Source organism: Xiphophorus couchianus, chromosome 17, assembly GCF_001444195.1.
Source record: "Xiphophorus couchianus chromosome 17, X_couchianus-1.0, whole genome shotgun sequence".
Classification (NCBI taxonomy): domain Eukaryota; kingdom Metazoa; phylum Chordata; class Actinopteri; order Cyprinodontiformes; family Poeciliidae; genus Xiphophorus; species Xiphophorus couchianus.
This window is the reverse complement of record NC_040244.1, coordinates 10011494-10029106: the sequence shown is the minus strand read 5'-3', so window position 1 is coordinate 10029106 and position 17613 is coordinate 10011494. Positions and strand designations below refer to the sequence as shown.

The window sequence follows — 17613 nt, the reverse complement described above, 5'->3', positions numbered from 1 at the left end:
ACTCCCTGCTGACTAGTACCACTCACTCTTGTTTCGTCTGTTATACAGTCTTTCTATCTCCACTTGTCACAGGCTCCCCTTGTTTTATTTTCTCAGGGGGGAATTGAATAAAAGGCTTCTGGGGCAGCGTTTTATTTGGATGTATAGCCTGGTCTCTCCGATGCATTTGGGTCAGAAGACCAGCGGAAGCCAGCCTGTTTATGTCCACTTCAGCTTTATTTTGGGGCCTAATAAGACTCAGAGGAGTTGGAAAAATGAAATCTGTTTGTAACGTCATCGTTAAGCAGTGTCATTAATTTATTTTTGTTTTGGTCCGTATAGGCAAGCTGTACCAGGTTTTTAAAAAGTACATTTTTTTAGTCAACTTGCAGAACAACAGCTATTAATGTTCTCTGATTTTTAAAAGGACAAAGTTATCTCAATAGACAACTTTGTTTGTAACTGATACAGACAGTCATGACATAAAGACTAATACCCTGTCATATTATTAGACATTTACTTTCTGTTTCGACAGTGTAAGGTATGTGGAAACTATAGGATAATAATACTCTGGCATTGCCTCACAAAAGTTAGATTAGAAACTGGGCCGGGCTCTAATTACCAAATAGTGATGTGACTGAATCTCATGCAATATTCTGAAGACGGCCCTGTCAGTACACTGGTAGTATTCTCTAAGTAGTCAACTTTGTATAATATTTTTGTATCAACGCTGTATCAACCATATGATCCACTGCCAAACCTTCCTTTGTTTGTGCAGCAACTACCCCTTTACGCCATGTGCATCAGAACTGTGACTAATAATAAAGATTATAAAGAGAGAAATTCAAATGATTGACTTTTTAGCTCTGTGTGTGTTTGCCTGCCTACATTTGCAACCCTTGAGTTTGGCCTTGCAGAAGCACTATGTACCCCCACAGGAAATATGTCAACACAATCTATAGCCTAGACCGTTGATGACTGACCTTTTTGATGCCTCAGGCCTTAAGTGCACTTTGACACTCTGACATATCACATGCGCAACTGCAGGCTGTGGGCACATGCAGATTGGCGAATCAGTGACTTGTTATGTGAAACTTTCTAAAAATTATTCTGTGCCACTTTACCGAAATAAGGAAGCAACATCTGGTTTTATTTCCTCGCTGACCTCCTTAGCATAGCTGGAGCTTAAAGACTGTAAATGCATTACTGGTCTTTTTACAATAAAGATAAAATTACCTTTCATTTCAGTTTGCAACACTGAGAAGGCAAAGGCTTTTCATCTGGCTTTTCTGAGAACTTGTGTTTTGGCTTCTGTTCTATTAAAAGCTCTCTCGGTTGTGTTGTGGCATTGCAGTACCTGAGGTATCTCATATTTAGAATATCAAGTTAGGTGTAATGTCCTGTACAACTTCTCCCGGAACTGTTGTATAAGTAGCACTACACTGTTCTCATGCATGCCGTTGAGCTTAAACAATATATGTTCACTATATGCATTTGCTTTTAGGGAGTTATGGTTTCTAATGAGAAGAAGCACCATCTGTCTCATACCAACTTATGATGGCAGGGCATTAATGCTCAATTTTCTGCTGTGTGTAAATGAGAACTGAGAGGCCCAGAGCAAAAACTTCTCCAGGGTAAAAAAAAAACTACCGTAATAAAAATTTAAGAATGATTCATGATTTACATTACTAATTTAGAGAGTACAGGTATAGGTTTTTCAGCATTAGTCCAGAGGACATGTGCACAGAAAATAAGTGTGAGAATGTACACAGGTGTTTCAAACTAACCTTTTAGAATATTGAAAGTGGGTCCAGATTGAAATATATTGCAAAAGATTTCTTCAAGAAAAAAGGCTTTTGTGTTCATGTTTTATTAGCTAAGATGTTTTGGCATAGCATATGTATTTTTTTTTAAAAGTAAAGCAAAGAAAAAAAGAAGTTGGAGTTAATGGCTATTGATATAATCATTGAAATATTCAGCATGAGTTTTAGAAATGCATGTTTTCCTGGGGTGATGTTCCTACAAAGTATTGATACGGTGAGGCTAAGAGCAAACATGCCACAGTTTTCAGGTGTCCATTTGTTATCTTTGAAAGCCATGTTTCCTTTTCCATCCACTTCATAGTTATACACCACCTAGTGTTGATCCCTCAAATGAAATCCTAGTATGTGGTAGTAATGTGTCAGAATGTGGGAAACAAGAGGTATGAGGCACTATAACAGGCACCATACCTGTCGAGCTGTTTTCCATAATCTTGTATGTTGCCTTTTTGCTGGTGGGCTTCAGGTTTTCTCAGCCTATCTCTGAACTGATGTATGAAATATCAGCCTGTGCAAAGTTTAAAGTATGATTGGTGATATATTAGCTTCAAGTTCAAAAGTCAAATTGTTGTATCTTTTCTATTTCTCCTCTAGTGACTCTATCCACTTTAGAAAGGTTAAAATCAGATGTTCTTCTCAAAAATTAACCCTAATTATCTCCATCCTTTTGACCCCGTCTCCTTCTGCTGCTTCTCCATGATTGGCTTGGACTCGCTTTATCCCTCAGCTCTTCCCCGCTGGCCCCACGGTCAGCATGAACATTCTGTACGACTGGCAGGGACTACCTCCTCTCTTCTCAGGCTGACTCACTGCACAGGAGGCACACAAAGTGCAGCGAGAGAGACACAAAAACCTGACAGCTACTTATTTCTTCTGCCTTCCTCCCTTTGCTTTGATCTGCTGTGCTTCTGTTTTTCAGTTACTGGCTTTCAACCCCTCTCTTCCTCCCGTTCTCTCGCTTTATTTGCCACCCGTGTCTTTTTGCAGCCTTAATACACCCTTTCCTTCTCGCTCTCTCTTTCCGCCTCCCTGCTCAGCACAAATCTCAGAAGTGATTGTGGACATAGGCGATGTCCCCCTCTTGACAGGCACAGGATAAAATCCGAATCAGCATACTGTCTTTGTATTGAGAATGTGTCGACAGCTTGACTTCAGTCTGACAATGCTCCTATTGCTTTTTTTTTTTTTTTTTTTTGTCAAAGAGCAAGAGGAGAAAGAGGTAGAAGGGCTCAAAAAGCAAAACATCTTTTGGTTATCCTTTCTCAAAATATATTAGAATTATCATATATTGTCTTTGGTTTAGAGCCTAACAAACCTAACTTAGTTCATGAAATAAGATTTTTGGCTTTGAACCTAAAACTTTTGATTAAAATTACAGATATTTGAATTGTGTAACCAAAGTTTAAGGTAACACTACTTTGAAGCTGCAAACTGTTTAACCTAAATTAATCCTATCTTTTGGCACAATTTTATTTTAAGATCTTCAGATCAACAAAGAAGTTCAATTTCTTACTCAATTTGTTCAAAGTTTAAGAACCTCCGGTCAACATTGTTTGCACCAGTTTCCCTCATAAACCCAGATTGATTGACTTTCATCTTGAGGCCGTGCCTTTTTTTCTTTTTATAAATGCTACATCTACATTATTCTTTTCTTGCCCCACTAGGGGAACTTAATAATGCGAGAAATGCTGTTTGTGAGTGGGTTTTGTTTTACCACTTTATCATTCTCAAGGTCTACCCGACTTTTGTTCCATTAAATTCAGTTGAGTTCATTTTAGAAATATTTAATGAAAACCAAAGGCAAATTAGAGTTGTTGTTTTTTTTAGCATCTCACATTGTCTTAGTGTATTCAGAAACTAATTGTAGATTGTTGTAGGTTTGGACACAAAATATTTATTTGGGTTGCGGGAGCATAACTTTAATAAAACAAGGGTGTATTTCAGCTCTGTAAGACACGACATCTAAAACGGCTCCATCTTTTTTTTCTATTGAAGTGTCTCTTGACTTGTTCAATCAAGTGCGACTATGGTATATTTAGCTTTCCCAAATAAGAACCCGTGTACATTAGGTTTGATTACCTGAATGTTTTCTGGAAACTGTTATTTTGAAGTAAGAAATGAAGTAGTTCTTGTGCTGCTCTGCTGTGTGTGATAAAGTCCAACTACAAAAAGAGATTGCATTAGGTTGGGCAGGAAGGAAGAGTACAAGAAACTTCCAAATCTTTTAAACCATTCACCTGGTTGTATTGTTGGTACTCAGTAGAATAAAAGCAGCAAACAGAGAAAACCACAAATAGCTTCCTGTCTGCTCTAAATAAAGTTGTTTCCAGTTTTTTTCTTTTTCAGTCTTAGCAGAATTTTAGAATCTCAAGTTCATTTGTCTTGTAGCACTTTGACATTGAAGTATAAAGTGCATTACAAATAAAACTTATTAATAAAGTGAAAAATAAAATACCCTGACAAATCACACCTGACCTGGATATGGCAATTTGACTTTTTTTATTTTATTTCCTGCTTAAAATATTGATAAAGCACGATCTCATTCTCAAAACCCAGCCTCAGGAGCTGCTTTCTGTCTTATGTCAAAGTAAGAGTCTCCAGTATCGTTGCAGGTTGTCAAACCTAAAGAGCCACCTTCGTATCTCAGCACACATCTCACTAGTGATTGTGGACATAGGCCATCTTTTATTCTGTGCCTCTTGACAGGCGCAGAATACTGTGCGACTTTAACATTGTTAGACTCCAGCTTGCAGAATCTTCTTACATATGTATTCACCATACATTGTCTTGCTCTAAATCAAGTATATTTGATTTACCCTCTTCAGAAAGTGCTTACTTTCCCGTAATTAATGCTATTGCTTCATATGTTCTTGTGCAACACGAATGGTAAATAAACCAAGAAGAGAAGTTTGTTTCATCACTTTCTTATCATCCTGATGAACGTGGATTTCAACTACTATTTGGACCGCTGGAACACAATGGGATTAAAAAAATCAAGTGCGTTATTGTGTTTTTTTTCTGCCTCCTCGTCCTTCATGGTCGTTTGCTTGTACCAGTACGTCAGCATAATGTGACTTCAAGGCCCGTTTTATTCTGCTGCCGAAACAAAGCACGGAATCAAATGGGCCATATTCATCAGCTTTGACTAAGAATGCGCCTGAAAGTTTAAAGACGTCCATGAAAGCCGCAGACTGTGATGTGTATTGTTAAAGGCTGCATGCTGTTTTCTTTTTTTCTTTTTCTTTTCTGGCTAGTTTCAAGTTTCTGTGTGCACGTTCTGTTTCTGTCGCAACAAAACTACATAATTTGTCATAATTGGATTCAAGAGTGCCTGAAATGCAGATGGAGGTCAGCCACACCGCCTCCTCCCTCGAAAGAGAGTGGGGAGGGAATGCTTCGGAGGTAGATGATAGCAAAGGAAGGAAGTGGAGGGTGCAGCACATTCAGAAAGTTACAGACTGATGCAGTTTCGTGTGACACTCCCAGTTTTAACGGTTGCACCTGAGGGAGGAGAGGCAGATGTTTCTCAGCCCGCCTCATGCTCACATCTGCTGGCAGGCTCTCTATTATCCATCTGTGGCCCACTCATGACCCCGTCAACCGTTCTCGGCAGCATCCTCGTTTCCTAAATCTCGTGGTTTGAGCAGTTTCCCATCAGCCGCACTAACAAGCTTAAATTACCTGCTCCTCCCTGCATATATTTGCATTTCTTTGCTTTTTCTCCATAAGGTTGCTTGAGCTTATCTGCCTCTACTCCTTCAACAGCGTGAAGGAGTAGAGGATAAAAAAATGCCTGTTGTGTTCAATGAGTTTGGGTGGCATAAATCATTAATACTGGTTAGACTTCCTCACATTGTTTCCGTCTTATTAGCGGTGCACCAATGTGATTTCTGTGGTTGATTTGGGACATTTTCCTAAGATTGTAAATATACCTCTCAGGAAATCTTTACCCTGTCTGTAAAAAGAACAAAACAAAACCAACACTAATGTGCCAATACACACAGTATTGTGCATGGTCCCATCAGCAAAACAACCTCTCTACAAAGCATTAATTTTGTAGATACTTTTTAACATCTTTATACTCATTTAGTATTTTTGCTTGACAGCTGTTTTCCATGTTACCTCTGCTAAAAGTTGCCACAATTAGCTCATCGCTGTTCTCAAGCATAAAGTTAAGGATTTCTGATGTTGCCAATTTTTATTTTCCAAAGCAATTGTGATGTACAAACTATAACAAAAATAGCCCAACAGAATTCTTTTTTTTCCTGGTTTATCTATTCTACTGTAAGTTGTGCAACAGCTTGCAACATAGTGTGTGTCCGAGTGGGTTGGAAATGATAAAATGTTGCAATAATCTCCATAAAGAGAATGTTTATTGAGGTAAATCACAGAGCAGGAGTCCAGCAACAAACATTTTGCTGCAATTTCCTCAAAGAGAGGTAGACATTTTTTGCTTCTCTTACTTCAGGTTGAGTTCAGGTGAAATCTGACCTGGTTTGACTCCCATCCAACCCGACGCAGCAGGGACTTCTGATGGACTTGCTGGCTATTTGTGAGGTTTCATAGATTTTCTTTTTTATGATTTTATTTTAGAAAATTGGAAGAATTTACCTCACTATTTTTGCAGCATACTAATTAAAACTAATTATTACTACCCTACGACAACTTGTAAAAAGGATAGGATTGCCCATTTATTCAGGGGAGGTAAGCCCTTCTGAGAAGATTATCATAATTATCTCATCTCACCTTTGGCATCCGTGAGTTATCTAATGTGTGCTCTCACCTAGCTTAAAAGCCTCACACACGTGTGCGCATCTGCACACAACAACCTCAGACAGATTAATACCAGGGAATGAGGTGAGGTTTTAGTGCTCTGACCTATATTCCCGCCCAATCCCTGTCATTTATGATATTTTGTGCCTAAGCTGGCCAGTGGGACAGCCTGCACTGGTCCTTTGTTTCTGTGTACCTGACGATTTGCTCAAACCTGTCACTCTTTTAGTAGGTGATGACACCAACTAACGCTGTTTTCTTTTTTTGGGAGGGGGGTTTGCCTTTATTTTAGTTTGTATAAAATCTGACCAAACACTTTAGCAGGATTTTTAAGATAAGAACGCAGCCAGAGTTCATAAACCTTTGACTCTTTCACATTTCATGTTTTAGAGAGATTGCTACAATGCTCCTCAATAGAGCATTTGCGTACAATTACTTTCAGAAACACCTTTGTGTCATTTGTTAGAAAACAAAACTGCAAGCTTTGAAAATCATCACGTTTCAATGGAAAAAGTGTCTGTCCAGTAAAATGAGTAGCAAGTTAACAAGAGTACTGCTTTGAAAGAATGGCAGCAGGGTTGTGTTAACTCCAAAGGAAGTTGGAGAGCAACACCAGAGATGGGAGAATCTGTTTAACATGACAACTCTTGAGAGAGCAAATATAGAAATATTTCAAGACGAAAAGCTACAAGGAATCGTAATTTCAGTTTGATACAAGCCAAACCGTGCACACAGGAAGAGGGTGCTGTGGTCAGATAAAAAGAAATGGAACTTGTTGGGAAAGTTAACAAGGCACCCCAAACCACACCGGTGCTACTGTGAAACGCGGTGGCAGCATCGTGCTGTGAAGCAGCTTCTTTTCTGCAGGTTTCTGAGCTGGTTAGAGTTGAAGATGGGCGGAGCCAAACAACGGGCTCTCCTGGCAGAAACTTGTTGAAGGCTTTAAGACGTAACTTTCAGAGGGATGCTACTGATTTACATATTGATACATGTTGAAATTTTCAGATTTTTTAAATATAAAATACATTGACGTATACAGTTGCATTGTGACAATATATATATATATATATATATATATATATATATATATATATATAAAAATATGGACTACTTTGTTTCTACATGCTGGTGCAAAATGCTTCTAGTGGCATTTAATGCAACAGATTTTCTGTTTGTTACAGAGGCTGTGCTGTCATGTCGCCAAGCCCTGAGCCGCACTTTCAGTCATGCAGTCATTCCAACAGGAGTAATAACATTCCCCACACGGCCCGGCTATGAAAGCCACCCGCTCCTGCGGCGCGATTTAAGCTAAAGGTTTATTGTTGTCAGGGAGCAGTTTTTGTGACAGTGGCTGGGTTGCTATCTGCTGGCACACAATGGCAGAAAGAGGAAGCTGGCGGCCGGCAATGGAGAGGGCTAAATGAAAGCCGTTCCTCCTCGGTGATTCCGCCTGCCCTGGTTTTTGTCCGAGCTGCCTATCAGACCTCTGCGTCTGTCTAGGGGTGTGTGTGTGTTTTTTTATCTTTTTTTGTCGGTTTGTTCGTGACCGTCTGCCAACTCGAGCACCGGTTTGAGTCGGGAGGCCTTTGCTGCTTTAAAGCGGCGGCGCACTCACTCTTTTCGATCCTGCTGACCTCGGCAGGTCGTTCCCCTCTTGAAATGCGTGATTTCACTTCCCGTCAGTCCAAGGCTCGACCGGAGGAATCCGTGTGTTTTTGCTGACGCGAGTTCACACACGTTTGCCTGATCTTTTCCGGGTATACCTCTTCAGCTGTCAGGCCCGCGTTGACGGAGCTTCTCTGTGTTTTGGATTTTTTTCCATCTTTAGAAATCTCTGGCTGTGAACACATGCACGACATTAAGCAACTGCTTTTCCCTCTACCGCATAGAAACGGGGGATGCCTGAAGCCTCTGAGCTGGAGCTCGCTCTGCGCGAACTTGGCGTCAACAAAACATAACTGAGCTAGCTTTGGTCTGAGTAGGAATGTTTCAGTCGCATTGCTGGAATAATAAAAAAAGCACTTTTGGTTTAGGCATAGGAGGTTTCTGCTGTGATTATGTTTTTAATCAGTGTACCAGATGGGTGATAGAGCAGAATATGAGGGAGCAAAGAGGTACAACGCTGTTTAAGTTTGTCCTCAAACACAATCAAACATTGATTGCTGAACAAAGAATCAAGATGTCTATAAATTTGTCAGGATTTAAAAGTTACTCCAAACCAACTATAAAATTGACACTTCAGGGCGTGCTGTGGTGGCGCAGGGGGTTAGCACGCCCCACATGTGGAGGCCTTAGACCCGCGGACGTTGCGGGTTCGACTCCCGGTCCCGACGACCTTTGCCGCATGTCCTCCTTCAAAAATGGCGCCGGCTCAGCTGGCTGCCTGCAGACGCAGCTCCTGTCGTGTGTGTTAATCTGTGTATAAAAAATTCTTGCTGTAACTGCGAAATAATTTCCCTGCTGGGATGAATAAAGTAATTCTTCTTCTTCTTAAGGACTATAGGAATAAAATCAGTTAAAAGTGTAGTCAGCTGAATAAAATGTATTTATCATGATCTAATATCTTTTCACAAAAAGGACCACCAGCAAAAGCGCTACACTTGTGAACTGCTTACTAATAATAATCATTAAAGGAAAGCATTTAAAACCTAAAATCCATCAAGGACTTTAAGGTTTCTGATGCCAAAAGGAATTGTGTTTATGGCCTAATTTGACTTTCTAAAAATCCAACAAAAAATTTAGAAGGAACTCACATTGATCTGCCAGCTGACAGCACCAGAATGGAACCATTTAGATCAGGAAAAAATATGTTTGTTATTCTGACATTGAGTTCTATCTCTACAAAGTCGGTACTCCATCTCCGTTTCCCTCACCTCGAGATACGGTTACGTTTTCGGACAACTACCCTGAAGAGTAAAGCTGAGAGTTTTTTCCAGATCATAATAGGAAACATGGACAGCATTACATAAAAAAAGGTAAATATGACATAGTGTATGAAGCAAACAATAAAATATTTAGCGCAGTCGCATCTCAAAATGGTGACTAGTCTTCTTTCTGACTTGGTGGGCTAAGATTCTCCAAACCTTTGCTATAGCAGCTCATTATGACTGAGGCTGCTTCACACTCAAAGTTTGCCACATGTACAGTAAACTTTAAGATTTACCTCATGTTACTATGGATTTTTTTTAAAGATTTCTAAAATTCTTCATTATTAGGCTTGATATTTGCTGTCATTTCTGCAAACTGGATAACTGTTGACATATTCATCTTGTAATTTAACAAGAAACTTGACAAGGTTAGACCATTCCTTGTTTAGAGCAGGCCTTTTCTCCACTTTTTAATCAATTTATTAACCCGTTTTTGTGTCTGCTAAGGTCCTTTCATATGTGTAATTCACAATTCACACATGCATTCTCACACACCTATTAAATATTCATGGTCTCTGCATTTGGCACCAACAAAGGCCACTGGAGTCGCACCGGTTTCGTTGTTGTCAAATTAGCATATTAATGGCATAAATGGTGTATAATTAACACGTGGGAGTGGATTATGCATGTGGATCATTGTGGGATCAGTCATAGAGAGTAAAGGGTTAGGCTTATTAGGTTAAAAGGAAAACTGAGGCGTGTGTAGTGTGAAATTTTCCATGTGATTTATTATGTAACTCGAGTAAAAGCTGTAGACTCTCAAATCAGCAAATTCATACTTTTTTTTTTTTTTCTCCCTTCGCTCCAGTTGTAAAGCACAAAAACTTAACGCTTTGATTGGCTGACTCGTGTGAAGTTTGGTCTGTCTTCAAATGTTCAAGGAAAGCTCTGGTGTTCCTTCCCTCCCGGGGCTTGTGGCGCTGCGTCTTTTAAGCAGCTTAGATGAGGTGACGGGCAAACCGGACGTAACACGGTTTGACGGGCCTCGGCTCCGAGTGGCAGCCTAAAACACACGCAGACCTAATCCGGAGCAGTGGGGCCTTCTGAAGGGATCTCGACTTAGTCATCAGAACACAAATGGGAAATGGCAAACAGATCTCCATGTATAATCCTGACAGATTACTGCAAGCTTTAAAGTGGTCGAAATGTAGCCTCTGACCTCACAGTCACACGTGCCACAGTCAGGGAGTTAAAGGAAAGATTGCTTCAAATCAATGCAGCTGTGCTCTTCTGATGTGTGTGTCAAGGCTGTAGATAATGATTTCTCTTCCTGGATTAGTCCGAGTGATCTTTGCTAATAGATTATGAAATAATTACACGCCGCTTAGCTGTTATTTCCTAGCCTTTTCTTTTTTTTGCACCAGTATTTTGGCTGAATCTCAAACTACTTGTGGAAAAAGCTTCTGAGTAATATTAGAAAACAAGCAGTGGTTTGCTTCAAATTGCATGTATTTGTTAGCATGGCCCCATCACACTCCAAGTCTTAAGTTTTATTCATGATCTGTAGCAAGATTTTGCAACAAAAGTCTGCTGGCAGTGATTTGTAATAATATGTTTGAAAATGCATTAAAACGTTGATCACAGCTGATTTAAAAAGTCAGCTTAGAGCCACTCAAGCATGTCAATCTATCAAGTTTATTTGTATAGCACATTTCAACAAAAAGGCAGTTCGAAGTGCTTTACATCATGGAAATGTAAAAACATCACAAATATGTTACATGCACTTACATCGTGCATGTGGCACTTACATTGCATGTAAGTGCCATTGTTAAAATCATCAATATGCATCAAATGTGTTGGTCAATGTTCCATTTATTACGGTTCAAAAGCAACTCTAAGCAGTTTCTGTTTTAGTTTTTTATTTAAAGGAACTCAGTGTTTCAGCTGTTATGCAGTTTTCTGGAAATTTGTTCCAGATTTGAGGTGCTTAGAACATGAATGCTGCTTCTCTCAATGTAAATAAATATTAGCATGAGAGAAATAAAGTAATAAAATCTTTAGCCTTAGTCTTTAAACTTCTTCTCGCATCTTCTAAATAAATTTGGAGCTATGGTTAGCAATAAGCTTACTCCATCAGTGCAACATATGCACATTGAAATTGATTCTGAACATTAATGGATTAAGTTTTCACTTAAAAACACTTTACATAACATGGCATAATTTGCCAAACTGACTCTGGATGACTGAGCACAACGTTTTGCGTTCTCTGTCACTCTGTCATGGAGCAAAGAACCGCTTTCATTAGGAGCTGGAGCTTCATGGAGACCAACAACCAATCAAAATGGGTTGAGTGCCATACGTTAATTCAGTCATGAAATTTAAATATTGCCTTTTTATTATTTTCTTGCTGGTGTTTATAGATGCTGTCTTCAATTTCAGAGTAATTTCTGGATTGTCATTTTTATAGGAACTCAGATTTTCAAAGCACTGACCTCAGCTATTATGAAGGTGATAAGTGCTTCGTCGCATGTATGTGAAAGGACCCATTGACACGCCACATTAGCATCAAGCCACCCAGCGCCTCACCAGAGAGTGTATCGCAGATCGTATATCCAGTATTCCTATTCCCTTGCTTCTCATTCGTGACCTTTTCCCTTTGTAGCCAAACTTGACAGGATCACGCTCTGCAATTGTTTTGCTTATTCATGAGCACATGGCTCTTCCAGGCTGCCTATGACTTCCCACAATGTTTAGCTTTCGGACGGTCTGGTCAAGAATAGCCCTGCCGTCACCACTGTCCACTGGACCAGCGTCGGATAGCATCAGAGCGCGTGTTGTTGTGTGTCAGGGCAGATAACGGTTATCCTTGCGGTGGCCGCGGCGTCGGTCATTGCGAGCCATCTGGAAAGCGACAGCAGTCCAGTCAGTTCAACGGACGCAATTTTTACACGTCCATGTTGCATTTTTTTTAGCGTTAGCAGGTCTGTTTTGGTTTGCTTTGCTGCACTCATGCCTCAGTGATCCCCACCACTGTGATGTGATATTTCTGTGATCACATAAACTTCTGTTTGGTTAGTTTTCCATTGCTCTGCTGTTTTTCCCCAACTCTGCAGACAGCCATGAATGGTATCCATCTCATTGTTTGTGTTTGTGCTCTGGCATCATTCTGCACAAACTGAGCAAAAAAAAAAAAAAGGGAAGAAGATTAAAAAAAAAAAGCTCCCTTGCGATCAAACACCTTCTCGCTGTTCTGGATCCACAATTTGGTGGTCAGTCAGCCTAGTTAACTAAAAGACAGTTGGACTGATGACAGGCAGCTGGGGAATAACAGACAAATAGCAGCTGGCTTGCGGATTGAGAAGAGCTAAGCTTTCATTTCACAGCAGGAAAAAAAAAAGAATTAGAGAGTCAAAACTGAATAATTGAGCCTGTTGAGGCTGAGGGAGCAACTCGGAGGACTCTTGCGTCGGGCAGACGCAAATGTGTTTTCCCGTAACTTGTCCTTATGTAAATGTGTGAGTGACGGGGCTTTGAATAAATTACAGCAAAAAAAAAAACAAAACGGGCTTGTTTCCTTGGATGTGTGCGTTTGTCTTGGAGCGAATTACAAAGTCAGATGTGCGCAAACCCATTTTTAGAGATTGTTTCTGCAAATCCGGGGATAACAAGGAGCTGGTGATGCTTCAGAATTGGCTGCAAAAGGCGCAGAGACATTTATGGATTACAGCCAGGAGAAGCATGTGGCTGTTGTCCTGAAATGTGCAGGAGTACCCCACTGAATTAGAATGTGGTTAAAATCTTAATTTCAGTAAGTCAACTCAAAAAATTTAACTACAATTTAAATTTAAATTTGGTCAACAACCAAAAAATTGTCTGGGGTTTTTCAACTGTTTAGGGTAATTTTGATGTGTTGGATCCAAAAATCACATTGGCTTTGCTCAATCAGGCCAACTTTCTGAACTATGGATGCAACATGAGCATCAAAATGCATGTTCTCACATCTGGATGGGTTTCCTGAGAATCTGGGATCAATGAGTGATGAGCAGGAGGAGAGATTCCATCAGGACAGAAAAGAGACGGAGAATTTTACCCAATGAAGACGTAATGTTCAATTTACATGTACTTACCCTTATCAGTCTTTACTATTCGATTTACAGAAATCCAAGGTTGTAATATTTATTTAGTACACTGTTAGAATTGTGTTTTTCTCCTTTTTTGGATGAAAAATATTAACAGAAACAAACTGATGACGTCACAAAAATGTCATCAGTTTAGTCAGAAGATCAGATTTCTCTACATCAAATTAGAATAAAAACCTGACCTGGTTGAGAGAAATGGATGCCATTTTTGGATTCAGCGTCCAAAAGACTTTTTTTGTGTTATATATACATTTGCTACATATGGGGGGAATTATTTCAAGACTATATTTCTGTTCTTTTTTATGCTTGTGGGTTACAGCCAAAGCAATCTCTAAATTCAGTTTCTTAAACTATAATAGCAGTGGAAAATCAAATTTTAATGCAAAAATGTTACGTTTACCACCACACAGTCGCAGAGAAGATGGATATTTTGGTGCAGCAGTCGGTCAGTGACACCCTTCTAAGCTACAAATAATCATTGCTACACATGTTTGCTGTTCCCAGAGCACTGTATGCTAACACTTTAATAGAAAGTTGAGAGAAAGTACAAAGTTCAGAAAGACAAAGGTGCACAAGTAACAGAGATGACCACAACTTGTGGTCATCTCTGTTAAATAGTGTTAAATAGCTTCCCATGTGTTTATGCAGTTCACCCACAGACAGATTTTTGAACTAGACAACGCTCCAGTGAAAATGTTTTGTTTTTGTTGCTGTTGTTCTTGTGTAATATTCAAAGCTTTAAAAAGTTTCTGAAAATGAATTTTAGGTTTTCATAAGCTGTAATCCATAACCACTCAATAAATACTTGAATGTTGAACTAACTTACTGAAAAATTCCTACAGCAAATATAATATATACTGTATTTTTAAACAATTCCATCTAATGAAGGATTCACTGACTCTCCCATCATGCGGCGTTGCAGTACGACGTTTGAGCGCTGCATGAAGACGACGTGAAATTCTCTTTATCTTTTGAGCTGAGGCAGGATCCCCCTGCCGCATAGTGGGAACTCTTGTGCATTTCTAACTCGGATCGCACTTCTGCTGCATGTGTGTGTCCAGGTGTGAATGGCTTCCTGTGTATCCATGTGTGCCAGCGTACATTGCCCTTTGAATGGGGCACTTGTGTGAATTTGCTGCTTGCGTGGAGTCAAGTTAATGTGCTGATGGGTTTGTATGAGGGCCGAGGTCCTGTCCACTCATCGTCCTCTGCTGCATATTTTTGTACATAGATTTTCCACTTGTCGTTGGTGCATAATTTTGGGATCGCTGCGGTGGCGCAGTGGTAAAGCCTTAGTCCTCGACGTGGCCGTCACAAGTTCGAGTCCTGACCCGGTGACCTTTGCCGCATGTCTTCCCCTGCTCTTAGAACCAGTTTTCCTGTCACTCTCAAATAAAGGCCACTGGAGTTAAAGAAAAGTTAAAAATAAAAAAAACATTTCAATGTCTCTCTGTAGAAATTAATGCTTTTAAGTATTGTTCCAAAACGTTTTTATTTAAGAAGACTATTATTGAATAGTCTTCTTACATCTATCATTTGGGCTTTTAAATAAAACATTACTGAATAATTACGCCTTTTTCTCTGCCTTTTAAAGAGCAATCTCAAATAGAATGAGAAAACTGGTCTGTTCACGTTTCCTTTGGTTTTTCGTTGAAAGGACTTTAGTGCAAATAACCAGTATGATGGAACGTTTTCTCAGTTTTGAGACCATAGCTTTTTAAATCCTTTTTATACCTTGATACTAGCAACCAGCCTGTCTTTTCAAGTTACATTTGTAGCCTTGGAAAAATCCTTTGCTAAGGAATTGTTTTTATTTTAATACTTGGCAGCAGATTGAATTATTATTTTGTGTCTGAACCAAAAACAGCCTTTTTCAAAAAAGCAATTTAGGATTTTGATTGTGTCTTACTCCTTACGCCTCCTGGTTTACACATTTAGTCCTCATTTGGCCTTTCTTGGTTGTTGTTTTTTTTTCTTTTTCAGCTTTGCTTTTCCAACCACGAAATGAAAATCGGCTCACGTCTGTGTTTTGAATCCTTGTTTTCCAGTGCTGGCCAGCTTCCGAGGGACCGTCCAGCACGGCCTCCCGCTGGAAATCGGAGACACGGTGCAGATCCTGGAGAAATGTGAAGGTACGCTGCACACGGCGACACACAAAGAGCTTGTTTTCTCAGAATGAAAGAAGGGAAAAAAGAAATGAAGTGAAACGCAACACTAGATGTAATGAAACCATTTTGCTTCCACTTGAGCGGAGCAGTAAAAACACGCCAGATCACTTCTGCTTCTCATTGGCAAAATATGTTAAGGATGTGATGGAACCTCTCTAGGTGATTTCCATGTTAAAGCTCCCACAAATAATGCGGCTAAATATATAGAAAGAGTGCACACATTTCCAGTTAGGATTTATAAAGTAGAGATCTAGAAATTGACCTATTTTTGACACCGACAGTGTTTTCCCCAGTGTAATTTTAAGCCTGGCGGGCAACCAGGCTTTACTTGTGCCCCTCCAGGCTAAGCATTGCTTATTTAAATTTTTTTTTTTAAATGTTTGCATTTTTTAAGACTTTATAGTTGGTGTTCAGATATTAATCTTCCAATAATACATGATTGTCAAGTGATATTTTCAAATTTCCTGTCAACTTTAAACATTCCTTAACTCAAACACACGACTGGCCGCTGGATGAATGGTTGCCGTAGCGCCCAACCGCCTGGCTTAGCAAGACTTTACATCTACTTTCACATCTCAACCTTCTCATTACAACCACAAACTTTAATGCACTTCACTGGACTTTTATGAGAAGTAACAGATAATTGTAAAGCGAAAGGAAAATGACAGCTTGTTTAAAAGTTTTCAATGATAAAACTTGAAAATTGAGGTGTTCATTTATTGATTACCTCAAATTAAATTCAGATCAACTAATGGCTTTCAGATGCCAACTAAATGGTAATTAAAGTTTATAGTGGAGGCAGCATCGTGCTTGCTTTTTTATGGTAAACAGGGAAACTGTTAAAAGCTGATGACAAAACGATAAAAAAAGTTCTAGATTCTTTTGCAGAGAAATAATAAGATACAATATCTGCGAAGAAGAAGAAAAAGTGAGCAGCGTCTCCTGCACAACGAACGCCTGCAGAGATTTAGACTGGCTTCATTTCCTCTAGCAGTCTTTTTTCTTCTTCTTCTTTTTTCCCCCAGCATCCTGCATCTGTTTTTCTCCTTTCGCCACTTCTCTTCTAAACCCTCCTGTTGTCGATGGTTCTCCTCTACTGCGAGCTTTACTTTCTGCCCGACCCCTGTGACGTTTTGCGAGTTTCCGAACAATCCGAAATCGCTTCACTGCAGGGCGAGCGCTCTTTAGGCACGCTTTTGCCACAAATAACCGGCCGTGCACAAACCTTCAGTCACTTCGGTCTCTTCCGGAGCTCATCTTTCACTTCCTTTTTGGAGATCAAAAAACAAAAAAGAAAAAAAAGAAGAAAAAAAAAACATGCGCACAGCCAAACAGACAGGCAGTCATGCATCTTGCCAGTCAGAGGGATGTGATATTGTGGTATGGGACCCAGAGGAAGTAGACAATAGCAGAGCCAGCTGAATGCTCGGCCCAGAAGGGAGGAACTAAATCAAAATCCTGCCAGCAGCAAAGAGACGGGAGGGAACTGGTGACAGCAGAGGAGACGGACTAATGGCTCTGCCTCATGTTGATGCTATTGACACTTCTAAACACACACGCTACCGGAGTGTCTTTACTGGCTGCTTGCTTCAGTTTGATAATGTACCACCTCAGCCTAATGATTTTTGATTTGCCTCTTCCGTTCTGCTTTCTTTAGTAGCTTCTTGTGGTCAGTGAATTCATTAACCTTTGTAAACAGTAAAAAAACCCAACTAGTTTTGTGTCTGTCTGACATGTCAATAAAAACTGCTGGGCCACCCTTAAAGGGATAATTCAGGTATTTGAAAGCAAAGCCCATTATAATATAAGTTGATCCTGCAGGCTTGTCAGAGAACAAAGCGAACTTTATTAATTTGAAAACATCTCA

At 39.8% G+C, this 17613-nt stretch overlaps 1 protein-coding gene across 3 annotated transcripts in view; it reads left to right on the top strand.

Moving 5' to 3' along the window:
- dock4b (dedicator of cytokinesis 4b) overlaps positions 1–17613 on the top strand; it is a 129703-nt gene that overhangs the window by 17685 nt on the left and 94405 nt on the right. For all 3 annotated transcript variants that reach the window (XM_028043596.1, XM_028043594.1, XM_028043595.1), the window contains exon 2: positions 15627–15710. In XM_028043596.1, coding sequence (XP_027899397.1) covers positions 15627–15710 — 84 coding nt within the window. The remainder of the gene's footprint in view (positions 1–15626; positions 15711–17613) is intronic.